The sequence below is a fragment of the Pelodiscus sinensis genome, chromosome 25 (genome assembly GCF_049634645.1).
Source record: "Pelodiscus sinensis isolate JC-2024 chromosome 25, ASM4963464v1, whole genome shotgun sequence".
NCBI lineage: Eukaryota > Metazoa > Chordata > Testudines > Trionychidae > Pelodiscus > Pelodiscus sinensis.
The window spans coordinates 10,361,636-10,377,762 of NC_134735.1; the positions used below are offsets into that span (position 1 = coordinate 10,361,636).

The 16,127-nt window shown below is 43.7% G+C and overlaps 1 protein-coding gene across 1 annotated transcript in view; it reads right to left on the minus strand.

Annotated features, from left to right (window-relative positions):
• Positions 1 to 16,127, minus strand: part of EPHA10 (EPH receptor A10) — a 147,453-nt gene that overhangs the window by 120,506 nt on the left and 10,820 nt on the right. Inside the window, exons 2-3 of the mRNA XM_075908666.1 lie at positions 7,559 to 7,623; positions 4,856 to 5,525 (exon numbers count right to left, since the gene is read on the minus strand). Of these exons, the coding sequence (XP_075764781.1) occupies positions 4,856 to 5,525; positions 7,559 to 7,623 (735 nt within the window). The remainder of the gene's footprint in view (positions 1 to 4,855; positions 5,526 to 7,558; positions 7,624 to 16,127) is intronic.

Below are 16,127 nucleotides of genomic sequence, written 5' to 3' on the forward strand. Positions count from 1 at the left end.
GCGAGCGCGAGAACCTGGCAGGAGGCCCTGGAAAACTTGAAACTAGAGTAGGGCCCTTCTCAGAACAGAACTTCGGAGCAGAGCAATACAGTCCGATTTGCTGCACAGCCAGTCGATTTTAACATCTCCCAAAAGCTACTGATGTTTCTTTGCCTTCAAGTGAAGCTAAAAAAATGTTTGTCCTTGCCAAAGAATTCCTGCTGCCTTGGATACTTTTATCGTAAATCTTTCAGTGTTATTCACTTAGCACTATGCTAATGCAAGACTTAAAGAAATCTCCACTTTTAAAATTATTTTCTGATATTTGACCAGACATCAGACACAGCTCCGCAGAGAGTGACTAATGACCTGCTTTCTGTGAACGGGGGGGAAAAAAAGCCTAATTATGTCCATTAAATTACTTCAAATATTTTTCCTAAGAGAATATGAATTATTTAAACTCAACACAGAGAAACCTGAAACATTAGCAAAAGCCTTCTGGGACTTGCTATGTAAATTCCCCACTCCAAACAGATGGGAAGAGCATGGCAAGTTGCCACACAAGCACTGAAGCAATGAACAATACCAAGATTTCAATTCAATAGTTTTATTATGGTCTTCTTAAAGAAGGCATTAAGTGAATAACTACTACCAAGAGCACCATTAAAGGCTTTCCTGCCTTCCGGAGGAGGAGGGAGCAGAGTTAGATGGCTGGCACACTGCTTCCTGGAAAGGAAATTTAAGGTTTGCATGGCGCCAAGTATTCATTTGACAACTTAACTGTTATCCTTAGGGAGAGCTCGTTCTAACGCATGGGTACATTTCTACTACAGCTTAGCACTTCGGGACATATTTACGTCCTCTCTCTCTCTCCTCCTCTCCTTCCTCTTGCCTCTTCCCTGAGTGCGATTTCTGAAGCCCTGTGTAGCCTTCCAGAAACAGAGCGAAACATGTGAGTAATAGCTACAGAGCCACTGCAGACTTAAAGAGAACGTCAGTTTTAGAAGCACAGAATCACAAGATCAGAACAGACCACAAGGGTCATCTAGTCCAGTGTTGCTCAACTTTTTTTTTTTTTATAAAGTACCCCTTTTTACCAAAAAAACCCAACAAATGTATAAGTACCCCCAGTATCTACAGTTTTCAGACACACACAATTTTTTTTCTACCATTGCAACACATTTGTTTAAACAATCGTAGCCAGCCGGGTGATGACATTTTTGGATGTAAAAAAATACAAAAATAATAAAACTCTGTAAAACTTAAAACAAAAATTCAGTTTTCTCCAAATTTCAGTTGTGTTGACGTACCCCCCCCCCGACTTCTCTCGAGTACCCCAAGGGTACTCATACCACTGGTTGAGAAACACTGATCTAGTGTTTGCAACATGCAGGATTTGTTGCAGCTAATCCAACAAAGACAGATGGCTATCCAGCCTCCTTTTGAAATTCTCCAGTAAAGAAGTTTTCCACCACCTCCCTAAGACTACGTCTAGACTTCAAGCTTCTTTTAGAAGAAGCTTTTCCGGAAGAGATCTTCCGGAAAAGCTTATTTCAAAAAAAGAGCGTCCACACAGCAAAAGCGCAACAACAAAGCGATGTGCTTTTTCGAAAGATAGTGTCCAATCAATGCGGACGCTCTCTCACATTTAAGTTGTGATTAGTCTGGACGGATTGGCCACCTAGGCACCTGTGTTATTTCCTGGAGGCCTCTTCTTTCGAAAGAGCTCCCTCTTCTGCATCCACACATGCCTTTTTCTGAAAAAGTTCTCTCGGAAAAAGGCTTCTTCCTCAAACAATGAAGTGTACCGCTGTCAGTAAAACCTCTCCGTTCTTTCGACTTTCTGTTGAAAGAACTCAATAGCAGTGTGAACACAAGTATTGTTTTTCTGGAAAAACAGCGGGTTTTCTAAAAAAACACTACAGTGTAGATGCACCCTCGGGGTGTCTTCCATTGGTCTTCTGTTCTTACACTTAAGAAGATTTTCCTGAGATTTAATCTAAATCTGCCATGCTGGAGTTTGAACCCGTTGGCTCTTGCCCTGCCCTCTGTGGCAACAGAGAACAACTTTTCTCCATCCTTTTTATAGCAGCCTTTCAAGCACCTAAAGACAGCAATCGTATCCCCTCCCTTAATCTCTTTTCCAAACTAACTATAGCCAGTTCCTTCAGCCTTTGCTTATGAGGCTTGCTTGTTCCATTATAGGTGAGCTATGGGACCAACCAAACTCAAAGATCCTGACCAACCAAAGTCAAACCTCCTGAGCTCTCTTCCAGACCTATGATTCTATGACTTAAAGCCAGCCAATCTGGCTAGATAGAAGCAGAGAGAGGCTCCATGGTGAAGAAAACAAACATACGCTGCAAAAGGACCCAAGAGACTCCCAGGGAAGACTGACCCCAGGCCAAACAATGGTCTGGAATGGGGACAAAACTAAGGCAGCCAAAAGCATGGAGAGTTTATTATTTTCGGGTAGATCGGTGTAGTTCTTGTATAATTAAGCAAAGCAGAATCATGTTAAAGTCCTATGCAAAGTCTGTATGTGCATTGTGTTTCAGCCATCTCAGGCACTTGAAATGTTAACCTGTGGACCCAGCATACTCATACAGATGGGAGTTCTGGTACAGAGTGTGTTTAACCTATGGGAGGATATGGGTGCGAAGAGTCAGCATTGATGACAAGGGCTGGACTGTTGGATATGGAGGACTCAGCTCTCAAGAGGGACTGCTTGACTGAGGCTCTGCATGCTGGGACCTCACACTAAGGGCAGTACCTGGACTCGTTAGGCCTCAAGCACTCAGGATCTAGTAGTAGGTTCCCCTCCCAGCAATCTGGGGAGTGCCCAAGAAGGGACATGTGTGCTACACCCCATTTTCCTATTATAACAATGTCATAATATTAATATGACATAACTAAGATGTATTTTATGCAAGAGGGTCACGTAAGGTATCATTGGAAAGGTTGTGATTTGCTGAATGTGATTACCCTGTTTGTATGCATGTATCATTTCTGCATCTGAAGTGAGGAATATTGACTATGTAACAATTACAACTGTGTTTTTAACTGAGGAACACCCACCAGACAGCAGGCAATCAGCCAGGATGGTCTCTGAGGAAGGACAATGGGACTTTGAAGATGCTAACCTCCCACCTTCTTGAGAAGCTGCTTTGACACTGCAGGTAATCACGTCACCTGGTACCGAACACCATCTTGAACTGCTGGTATTTTTCCATCAGGAGGGGATGAAGATCAAACTGGGAAACAAAGATTCCCACCACATGCAAATCCCATTTAAGACTGGGGATAAGATAATGCGGAGTGAGTTAATCTTCGTTCTTCTCTACTGCCAAGAAAGGAGATTGCTGAAAAAACAAAGGAACTGAGCAGGGAGGATGTGGGGGAGGAGGCTGAGCCCTGGAGTGAAAAATCTAGCCTGTGAAAGAAATACCTGGAGATTTAAGCCACAAGCATGCAGTTTACATTCAAGAAACTCTGTAACCTTCATAAAACAACATTTAGGATCAGAATTTGCTTTTATTAGCTAGTTAATTTAGCATATAAAGTTTGTTTTATTTGCTTGGTAATCTACTTTGTTCCGTTTGTGATCCCTTATAATCAATCACTTAAAATCTACTTTTTGCAGATAATAAACTTGATTTGTTTATTCTACAACCATTTTGTTTTATAATTCATAACTGGGGAAGGAGCTGTGCATATCTTCCTCCACAATGAGGGAGGGAGCAAATGTCATGAGCTTATGCCGTACAGATCTCTATATAGCACAAGACAATGTAATTCTGGCTTTACACTCCAGAAGTTGTATACACTTGAGTCTTGGGCAATCCCTGAGCTGAGTCTCCAACATCCCCCAATCCCTCAGAGCTGGATGCAGGGTCTGTGTGATTCTACAGCTGGGTGCATGCTGAAGGCAGCCTGAAGACCCGGCATAGTAAGGACAGGATGAGGGAACCCAGACGGGTTCAATGGGAGGGTTCAGGGGGACCACAGTATATTGAATGGCTTCCTGGAGGGGGATGTAACCCCACAATACTTGACTAGATCTATGACAAAAGGGTAACAAGAACTTCCTAGCTTTTGCAAAGATAACGCTTCTCTCAAAGCATTCTGCTCTTGAAATTGTTTGAAGAGATGGATCTTAGCTACCCTGACATTTCTAACTTGATTTACAGAAGCATTTGCTATAATGCCAGCTGATATTAGGTACTGACCAAGTACTAAGGAAAAGACATTAAGAAAATAATCCTCTTTCATTCCAAAAGCATTCCCAAACACTTATTCCAAGGACTACACCAGCCCCCAGGCTCATTCAGCCCCTTGGTAATGATGAGTTTCTCTCTCACCTTCATTTTACAAGAGAAAGACTGAAGTGAATTTCAGCATCAGACTCATTAAAGTGACAATAGTTAAGTAGGGGTTATATCCATTTTTACAGCTGTCATTAAGTGTAACCTTGCAAGTTATAAAGTCACTGAATTATTGAGTGTAAAGCATGACAATGGGGATATTAATGTTCTAGAGTCATTTTATGGTATGTACAAAGTTATGCAAAATACCTGAAACTATTCTGAGCCTTTGGCATGTCTATTTAGTCAAAGATGCTGCTGAATCAATCAATACAGTGCAATAACCACCACCACAAAAAACATATAACCTCTTCACCAGTCCCTATATTAAGCTCTGCTTATTGGATTAATAAATTGTAACAAGCTAAATAAAAAATAACCACAACACAAGATTGACAAAATGAAATTAAATTTGTTTACAATGTGCACTGATACCAGGGTGATGGGCACAGTAACAATTAGATGGACTAATTGGGGCCTGAAGTAGAAAGAGCACAAATGGCCATTTTTACCTTCACAGACACCATCTTTCTCTTGAAAGCCAGCACTACATGTACATTTCCCAATGGGGACCAGCCACTCCCCCTCCGCACTGCAATGCATCCTGGGAGGATTATCCAGGTCTACTTCGGAATGATTGACACAGGTGCCCTTAACTTCCACCAGGGTTGCAAATGCTGCTTCTGCCACAGTGTCCGGAAACACCGCCAAGTTCTGCACCGTGGAGAGGCACTTTTTGTAATAAACCCGCACGGAAACCAAAGCCACACAAGCACCCACATCCTGAAAGCCCAGGTGGAAGCCTCTCTTGCTCAGGTGCCCAATCTCCCTCAGCTCCGTGTTCAGCTTCATTTTGCGCTCGCCCAAGTCCCCCTGCGTGAAGCTCTCATCGGCAGCAATGGTGTCGATTTTTGTATGCTTGTTCTCATGGATGCTGCGGCCCAGATCAGAATCCGACTCAATGTAATAGAGGTTGAAGGTCTCCTTGCATGTGCCCACCACCCCAGGGATGCTGTTACAGTCCCTCAGGGTGAATTTCAGCTCAATGAAGATTCTTTGGCCACTGCGCCTGGCAATCCAGCCTGTCTGCAGCCAGTTGTTTTGATTCGACTCCATGACGTTGCACACCTGGTAGGTACGAATTGGCTTGTAGTTTTCATCCACTCCACTAATTTCTTCCCACTACAAAGAGAACACACATGTCTGGTAACTGCTATTTAGTGAGAACCAGTCTTCCAAGTAAAACCCCTTTCATTATGAATAGAGCCACTAACCCTCCCTAACGCGTGTATCATTCTAGAAAGGCATTAAAAAAAACCCAAAGCCCACAGAATACATAAATCCCAGCATCAACACTCCATAGTGCTTTCCAGCATCTCAATATGTAGGAGGAAGAAATGCAGCCAGTAACAGAAGATGGGCACGGGATTTAATGTTTAAAACAAGACCTAATTTGTAACAGCCAGGGAAGTCTTGTCTGCAAAGCGAGCGTCAAGACACACAATACCCCAGTTCACTCCCATGGGGCTAGCAATGGCTTTTCCTTTATTAGTTACCCATATCATAATTAAGTGTTTTATCAGGGCCAGCTTCCAAAGCCATTTGACTGACCTCTTCTCCCCAAGCACCTCCTTAACTGTTCTGAAGGTTGGGACTGCCAGGCTCTCTGCAATTCCACTAGCTTTAGGTCACAGGCTCCCTTTTAATACAGAGGAACAGCAATTAGTTTTCCAGTGGGGAAACTACCCACCTCCTAATTAGAGATCAGTGGAGGAGAGGGGAAGAGAGTAAGAAAAGAGGAAATATCAGACCCGCCTTGTCTGTCATTTGGTGGGCAGGAGAAGGAAGGACTCCACCGCTCTTTCTGGAATGGCTTTGGCAATGCTGAGCAACTCAGGTCAGAGTGAGGGATGAAGTGCCCAAGGCCAACGGTCTCTCCTGGCTTTACCTTCCCAGATAGCTAGAATTTGCACTGTCACACAGAAGCAGCTCACACTACCGAGTAGATCCAGACCATCAAAAGAAACTACATATGGCTGGGAATGAAGGAGCCCAGGTGCCTCAAACCAACCAGGGACCATCTCCTGACCTGAAAGCAGGTCGAAGACACTAATACTCTCAAGGAATGAACTCACCCAAGTTTAAGTGAAGTGGCATTTCCCTGAAGCAGCCAGGGAAGTGTTGATTGATGAGATGGTGATCAGATCATCAGAGCCCTGAGAAGTGATCTGAGAGGTGTACACGGGTCCTTACACGGGTGGCAGAGTTTGTAGTGAGATTACCAAAGAATCCCCATAATGGAGTTTCTTCCCAGCCACGGACACATTCCAGTGCAGCTGAGTCAAGGTCCAAACATGCAGTGTCACTTCTGAAGAGGGAGTTAAGAGCAGCTGGAAACATCTGATTTCACTGATTTTCCCTCTCGGATAAAAGTGAACACTGCTACAGACAGGCAGCAGCCTAGCCATTCACTTAGACAAACTACAAATCATGGAGGAGTTACATATACATACATATGAGGTCAAGCTTTCCCCCGGCCCAAAATGTCCTGATATCCTGCCTTTTTGTTCGTCAGGAAACATAATGAATCCTTAAGGAAACTAGCCTGGAAAGTGAACTACAGATAAAAGCTTTAATTGACTTGAGTTCATTTCCTTAGTACAAGAATGTAAACCACATTTTCATGAGCTATGCTCAATTTGCAGTGTTCCTCTGACATAATCAATACAATCGCTCACTCCTCTCCCCGGCTGTCTGGGACTGACAAACATCGCTGTTCATGACAAGGCGGCATTGTGTCAGCTTGTCAAGCCTGCTGTTCACATCATGGAGACACGTCGCTGCTTCGCAGCTCACCTCTGGGATCTAGATTTGAAGAAGAATCTTGTCTGCCCATCAGTCTAATGCTAGGCTGAAGGCAGATATGCGTCAAGATGAGCAACAGCGAAAAGTAAAGGCCCTCGGCACGTACATGGCATTTGAAACCCCTGAGGAGATCATACGGACCAAGAGTGCCCCTTTGAAAGGGTGCCCCCAACGAATGCACTTCCATAAGAGATGTTACTCAGCTGCTGCAGCCAGCCACAAAGCCACTCCCATCAATGCAGACAGCGCAGAATCACTGGGCAGAGCCAGAAGAGATTCATGGCATGCGTAGAGGGAGAGTACCAATAGACAGACAGCGACAGAGCACATCTGTGGACATTGTCACTTACCCCATTTGACGGATGCGATGTCCAGCCCAACTCGGCTTGCGACTCCTTAGAATCCAGCAAAACAACTGCATGGGAGACAGATGTGTTAAAAGGTGAATTTATAAAACTCACCCCCATGTCAGCCACCCTGGCAAACTACACCAAACAGCCAGCCTCCAAAATGACCAACTGGCTCGAGCGTTTTGAAACGGTATTCATACCACTTCTCACTGTTAAAAGAGCACCCCCGGCCTCAGATGTATACCCTACTGAGTAGTTTCAAAGGAACAACACTCTGCCCTGCTTGAAAGGAGACCCTGCAACAGTTAAAAATCCCAGGTTGTCACCAGCTGGCACTATACATCTAATGGCAAGGTCACATCTGTAAACCATTTCAAAGGCCCTTTTGCCTTCCCTGACCAGCTGAGACCCAAGTTCTGCATTTGCCCACTTCTACTATGCCAGAAACACCAGCAAAACTGCCCAAGGACATGTTGCTTTGGGGATCTGGAAAGTCAGCATCAATCCCAGGGTAATCATAGAATCCTAAACAGGGGGCAGGTGGGAGTGAGAAAGTGGGGAATATTCTGTCCAGTATTTTGTTACAAACATGTGAATTGAGAACTGTTACATTCAAAGAACTTAGTTCTGCTAATAGGGAATCTTTACTCTAATTAAAGAGCATTTCAGAAATCTTGCCTGAGTACCTCTGACTAACCAGCTGGGCTGGAGCTGTCTCACTAAGGGTCAGCAGGCCACCCCAGTGACTCAGTGATTGTACCTGGCAGGGAGGTCTATTTTACGGTGGCAAGAGAAGAATTCCAGGGTACACATTATAGCACACAATTGCATCTCAGTGGTCAATTGCAAATCCCCCACTAACTTCAGAGCAGTACAGATTTTATCCCAGAGGATTAAAACTCTCAGATACCATGGTGATGGGTACTGGTCAAAAGTCTCTGTCTAGCTAAAGACAGCTAAGCATTGGGCTCTGTGCACTGTCTTGCAACACAGCTCTTTGTACTACAACCAAAATATTAGCAAAAGGACACGACTCACGTGACTATCTGGTGAAGAAATACCATGACATTACGACGAGTGATTTTTTTGTACTTATCCCATGTCAACCACATTAAAATTGACTTCAATGCCTTGGATTACAACAGGTTAGCCCACCCTGTGCCTTGGAGCAAAGCGCCTTGTTCCACTTTACAAACATAAAAACATTTACAACTGCAGAATTGCTGGAAATTTCTCCATTTTCTGATCCAAGTTACTCAGAAGGGGTCAGGTAAAGTCAGTTTCTCTGACACTGGGAAATGGTGCTGCCTTTTCCAAATGCACGATTGTCACCACCAGGTCTGGGGACAGATCTTGGAATGGTCAAGATGACACAACAGCTCTTTTTTACTCTCAATAGCTGTAATTTCCATGCCAGGGCTATACCAAGTCATTCATTTATTCCAGTATAAAAATGAATCAAGTATCTTGGCAGAGACATAGGATCAAACTCAGTCACCCCTTTGGAAGTCATCAAAACACCATTTCTCAGTAGTGGGATTTGCTCTAAAACCAACAGAATATAAAGGCTAATCGCTACAGGCTCATGCCAAAAATAATAGGCTGGAACCATCTGAGTTTTTATCACAGTGATAAATATTCCACTGGTGTAAGTGTTTCACATGGGCATTTAATTGGAAGAGACTATCACCAATGAGAATAAAAAGGTTCATTTTTAAGGCCCACTTTGGAATATAAAGACTGTCCAACATTTAAACTGAAGATATTAAGGATAATTGCTAACTCAGAAATTTGAAGCTCTGTCTTTAGTAACAGGCAAACAGAGGTAGTTTATTTATTCAGTTAACAGACAATAACTGAAGTGGTTTTCTTTCATTACTGATCCCTTGTGAGCTTGTTATAAAATTTCCCCCAGTTCATATGGGATTCCCAAGCCACTCTAATGGAGAGTATGGAGGAAGAGGCAGGAACCAGGAGATTTAGATAGAACACAGCTCATGATCTGCTTGCCTCTTGATAGCAGAGAATGGCTATACAGGAAGGATGGGCTCCACCTAAACCAAAAATGGAACCAGACTGATGGCACTTAAAATCAAAACCATTGTAGTGCGGAGAAGCACATGGATTGAGACATCCCTTAGGGGAGAGTCTATAAAAGGAGATTCTCTATGTCCTGGTATAGACAGGGCTGGCCTTACCATGAGGCAAACTGAGGTGGCCGCCTCAGGTGCCAGACTGTGAGGGAGCACCACTAGGACCCAGAGTGTAGAAAATTGTGTCTGCTGCTTGTGAATATGTATTTTCTCTGCTCTAGATGCACAGAGATGGTGAAGTGCTGTGCTGAAGGAAGGAGGGCAAAAGAAATATAATAGGCAGGCAGGAGAAAAGGGGGCATGGGAGCGTCATTTGAGCTCCCCGCCTCAGGTGCCAAAATATTGTGGGCTGGCCCTGAGTATAGAGGACAGAATGGAAGATAAGATAACACATGGGTAAGGTCTGATGAGAAACAGTCACATGAAAAAGAGTCCCATTCAATCACATCAGATAATGGCAGACAGCTAAATAGTGACAAGTTTTTAAAGTGCTTGTATACAAACGCTTGAAGTCTAAATAATAAGATGGGTGAACTAGTGTGCTTTGTAATGAGGATATTGATAAAATAGGCATCACAGAAACTTGGTGGAATGAGGATAATCAATGGAACACAGCAATACCTGGGTATAAAATATGTCGGAAGGACAGAACAAGTTGTGCTGGTGGGGAAATGGAATCATATGTGAAAGAAAACAGATTCAAATGAAGTAATAATCTTAAATGAATTAAACTGTTCCATAGAAACTTTATGGATAGTAATTCCAAGCTCTAATAATATGAATATAGTAGTAGGGATATATTACCACCCACCTGACCAGGATAGTGATAGTGACTGTGAAATGCTAAGGGAGATTAGAGAAGGATTTCAACTATCCACATATTGACTGGGTACACATCACTTCAGGACAGGATGCAGAGATTAAAGTTTCTTGACACTTTAAATGCTTCTTGGAGGAGCTGGTTTTGGAACCCACAAGAGGAGAAGCAATTCTTGATTTAGTCCTAAATGGAGCACAGGATCTGGTCCAAGAAGTGACGATAGGTGGACTGCTTGGAAATAGTGTCCCAGATTGAGTTGTCATTAGAAGAGGTTTTGGAACAAATTGATAAACTAAACAGTAGCAAGTCACCAGGACCCGTTGGCATTCACTCAAGAGTTCTGAAAGAAATCAAAGGTGAAATTGTGGAACTACTAACTGGTTTGTAACCTATCCTTTAAATCAGCTTCTGTAACAAATGACTGGAAGATAGCTAAATGTGACTCCAATCTTTAAAAGGGCTCCAGAGGTGGTCCTGGCAATTACAGACTGGTAAGTCTAATGTCAGTACCAGGCAAATTAGTTGAAACTATAATAAAAAACAGAAGTGTCGGACACATAGATGAACATCATTTGTGGGGGAAAAGTCAACATGTTTTCTATAAAGGTAAATCATGCCTTACTAATCTGCTAGAATTTTTTGAGAGTGTCAACAAACATGTGGATAAGGGGGATCCAGTGGATATAGTGTATTTAGATTTCCAGAAAGCCTTTGACAAGGTCCCTCACCAAAGGCGCTTAAGGAAAGTAAACAGGCATGGGATAAGTAAGCTGTCATGAGGGTCCTCTCATGGAATGATAACTAGTAAAAAGATAGGAAGTAAAGGGTAGGGATAAATGGTCAGTTTTCAGAATGGAGAGAGGTAACTGGTGTCCTGCAGGATTCAATCTTATTCAACATATTCATAAATTACTCAGAAAAAGGGGTAAACAGTGAGGTGGCAAAATTTGCAGATGATCCTACACTGCTTAAGATAGTTAAGACCAAAGCAGACTGAAGAGCTTCAAAAGGCTCTCACAAAATTATGTAACTGGGCAACAAAACGGCAAATGGATTATAATGTTGATAAAGGCAAAGTAATCCATATTGGAAAACATAATCCCAAATATATGTACAAAATGATTAAATTAGATATTACGACTCAAGAGAGACATCTTGGAGTCGTGAATAGTTCTCTGAAAACATCCACTCAATATGCAGCAACAGTCAAAAAACAAACAATGGTAGGAATCATTAAAAAAAAGGGATAGAGAATAAAAAAGAGAATATCGGATTGCCTCTATATAAAACCATAGCACGCCCACATATTCAATACTGCGTATAGATGTGATCAACTCATTTCAAAAAAGATATCATAGCATTGGAAAAAGTTCATAAAAGGGCAAGAAAAACTATAACAATTTTGGAACAGCCGTCATATGAAGAGAGATAAAAAGACTGGGACTTTTAGAAAAGAGGGAGCAAAGGGGGGATAAGATAGAGATCTATACAATCATGACTGGTATGGAGAAAGCAAATGAGGAAAAGTTACTTACTTGTTCCCATAACATAAGAAATAGAGGTCACCAAATGAAACTAATAGGTAGTAGGTTTAAAACAAAGAAAAGGAAGTACTTCTTCTCGCAACACACAGTCAACCTGTGAAACTCCTTGCCAGAGGATGTTGTGAAGGCCAGGACATTAACAGGATTTTAAAAAATAAATGGAGGATAGGTCCATCAATGTATTTTAGACAGGATGGATAGAAATTGTGTCCCTAGCCTGTTTGTCAGAAGCTGAGAATGGGCGACGGGGGAGAGATCACTTGATGATTACCTGATCTGTTCATTCCTTCTGGGGGCACCTGGCATTGGCTGCTGTCAGAAGACAGGATGCCTGGCTGGATGGACCCTTGGTCTCATCTTTACTTTTGGTTTCCATAGAATCAAAGAAGTTTTAATTCAAACGCAGAATTTCCCCCACGCCCTCTCCATTTAGCTATCTGTAAATCCTAAATTGTCAGCCTCTGTTGTGCATTCCTAGCAGATGCTAGTTCTTCCATCAAATGATATTACTGCTGATTCGGCCATTTGCTATGCCCCCTGCCAGACCCACCATATTGTCCCACTTCATAAATTCCGCTGATCACCACCAACGGTGCTTAGCAGCATTAGGCGTCTCAGTAACTGAGCAGCAAATTGAGAGACAGCACAATGAGCAATACTTAAAAGAAGTACAATCTGTATTCAAGTTCAGAGTGAACTGAAAAGAAACCTCAGCTGCCTCCATCCCTGAATTCATTTGCAGGAGGTATTGGTTACAATGCAGATCATACATTTTATTCCCAAAGCCCAATCAAACCGGCCACAATCCACTGGGCACAGTTCGGCTAATGCTCTTTTCCTACATTATAGCAGAGCAGATTACAACTATGCTGAAATTATTTACAGCAACAAATTCTGACAAAGCCTGTACTTCTGGCAAATAACCTCCCTCCCTGCATTTCATGGTCTGCAGCCTTCATTTCAGGCTGTGATAGCTCAAACGAAGCACCTGTATTTTCAGATCACTACTGGGTTTAGAGGAATTATTATTATTATTCACCACACTCATGGACTACTTACACAATCACCAAATAGCCCAGGGGTGGGGTATTCGTTATTTTAAGATCTAGAATGATGAATAAAACCCCTCAACAAATGAAAGACAATGTAAATAACAGACCACAACAGCAAGTAACTGGCAGCCAGTTTCTTCCTCAGAGGTTTCTCATTGGTGGAAGTGGAGGGAAGGAAGCGAGGGGGGCTGGGGGGGAAAGAGATTCAGTTTTCACATCATCTTTTTAGACACTTCTGCCATCTCCACACAGAGGCCTTTGTGCTTAAAGATGCCATCAGGTCACACTCTAGGTGTCTCACCAGACCCACAATTCTGGGGGGGTATTAATTGAAAGATCTAGATGCACATAATCCGCCAATAAGAGCAGTGTGGAAAACCTCCAGGCAAGTGGTTTCCTGCACTGCTGTTCCCCCCGCCAGAGGGAGGGAGAGCGGCAGCGTATGGAGTCACTTCCTCCCCCCATACTCTGGATCTAGCCCACAAGGCTCAGGGTTCCTCCCCTCCTCTTCAGCAGGGAGCCCACACTGGGGCTCTAGCCTTGCAGGGTAGGAGGGTGCAGGGCTGGATTACCAGCGGAGATTCTCCACAGTGGGGAAAGGAGGGGGGCGAGTCCCAAGACCGGGGCCCACCTGCAAGACTGTCGTGTACGACTGGTGGTCCTCGAACCTCACTTTGAGAACCACTGTTCTAGAGTCAGGAACAGAACCTAGATGCCCTTTTTCCTCCACCACATGCTTCCACCAACAGGCAAAGCTACTGCATTCCATATTTGAAACATCACACCTTCTAGGCAAATTCGCATGCAGTCCATTTGGTTGTATTGTAACCGAAATGTTAATGGACTATGCAATCCCTTCTCCAAAGGACCCACTGGTTGATCAGTTCTGAAATCAAGTAACCGAATGCCATGATTGAGGTAGGAAGCTCTCAAAGGAACAATTGATATTTTACAAAATTAATTGTTTACCCCCCTTTTTAATTATATTTATCAAATCCACCTTGTAGAGAAATCCCTGGGGAAAGGCTATCTCCAAAGACCAAATGGACAGATGTGTCTGCTACTGAAGCTTAATAGAAAAGCTAAGTAAACAGCTGCACATCTGGATAAGAGAATAAAAACACATAGAAGAGAGGCCTTAAAAAGTTAAGGAGATGTTCAAATATTGTTTTCTGGTGGAGTGGCAATAAAAGGCCTATTTCGCAAAGTGCGGTAAAGCGCTCATTTGCTCATTGCCAGCACCACAATGTGACAGCAAAGTATGGAGATTTCAAATTTCTCTTTAGCGCTATGACAGCTCAGCAGCTAAGAAAACGGGCACGTGCAAAACAGTGTTCAGAGTTGCAGTGGAGTAACAAGCACACTCAATTTAAGTCCCAGTCATCTCTGTGGTGCCCCTCCGGATATATTGCTCTGTGGATCCATCTTCTCTTGCACACTACAACTCCATGTCCCAAGAGCCCCGTGCAATTAGGGACAGGAACCAGCAGGAGCTCTCTCAGACACTAACATCCACATTGGTGCTTTAGCTGCTCCTTGACCCACCCTCCCCGCTTGCCTGGCCTTCCTCTCTCAAACAATATGCTCTAGTTTTCACTCTCCAAAATCCCAGATACGTGCTAGGTCCTGATACCCTCTCAGGCATCGAGACACTGGCACTCAAGTGTGCCAAGCAAAGAGACCGACGGGGAGTGCCAGAAGCCAGCATCCCACGCTCATCCAGCCCATGCTGCCTCTCACATTGGGCTGCAGCTCCACTCTTCGCACATCTAGCCTGTTACAGACCATAACCCGGGTGAGACAGAGATGGCTGGTGTTGGAATATTTGGAAAAACACTAACGGGCATTTTGGAAAAAATCACTGTATACATGGTTTGATGCTGAATCTCGGATTTTTCATTTCCAGGAGAGTTTATTATCGCTTGTTAGCATACATGGATTCTGGTGAAATGCAGGTGTCTGCACTACCAAGATTACCTGCCTTTGTCACTGAGCCCTCCCATGGGAAGCACGCATTGCATGCATTTGGCAGAGAGGTTAAAAATATACATATTCATGCCTTTTTCCTAGCATCCCCACAGGGCAACAGGAACTCAGAACACTGCAGAAGATTGAAGGCTCTCTGCTGGCCAGCTGATGGCAGTGGCATTCAGCACACTCTGCTGGCTAATTCAAGTATCATAGGGTGAAGCATAGTGTGCGGGGGGGGGGGGTAGGACCCAGTGCAAGCTGGGACGGCTGATTCCCAGCTTGTTCTGGGTCCCCCCCTACACTGCACACCAGCCCTTTAAATGTATTAAGAGCCAGCAGAGTCTTAATACATTTAAAAGGCTAAACTGCAGCTGGGGGACCCAGAGCCAGCCAGAAATCAGCTGTCCCTGCTGCGCTTCAGCCTTTTAAGAGCCTGCCAGCTCTTAATACATGTAAAAGGCAGAGCTGCAGCGGAGTTAGCTCCCAAGGGGGGGAGTTAACCTCGCTGCAGCTCCCCCAGCTTATCAACTAATTGATGGAAAATCCATGGACTAGTCGATTAGTTGATTAACGTAAATTTGACATCCCTAGCGCAGACAAGACTATGCCCTAGCATAATAGTTGCTATGGCAACAACTCCCTATTTTAATTGAGCAGCAGAGTTGTGGAATACTTGCAAACTTATTGGATTGTCATTAATATGCACATTTTAATGGTAATGCTCCCCCCTACTAGAATCTCACACTGTCAGAGACCAGGAAACAGAAGCACACCTCTCCAGAGCAGTGGAGCTGAAGTGAACATGATTAGCAAGGAATCCAACCAAATAAATGAACTCCATCTCTCAGTGATTATTGTCAAGCCCCCTAACGTGTTAGGCAGCCTCCTGAGGAGAGATGAGTGCTTGAAGAAGAGCCTCCTTATGACCCAGATATATCTCCAGGCAGAATCGGAGACACTGAAAGGTGGAAGAGAAAAATGCAGACAGAAGAGGGACACTCCAGTCTCCCTATGACATGCAAGGGTCTTAAGGACTGAATGAAGCACAGCCAGTTGACAGAGCCCTCCTCCAGAGATCTCATCTCTCCA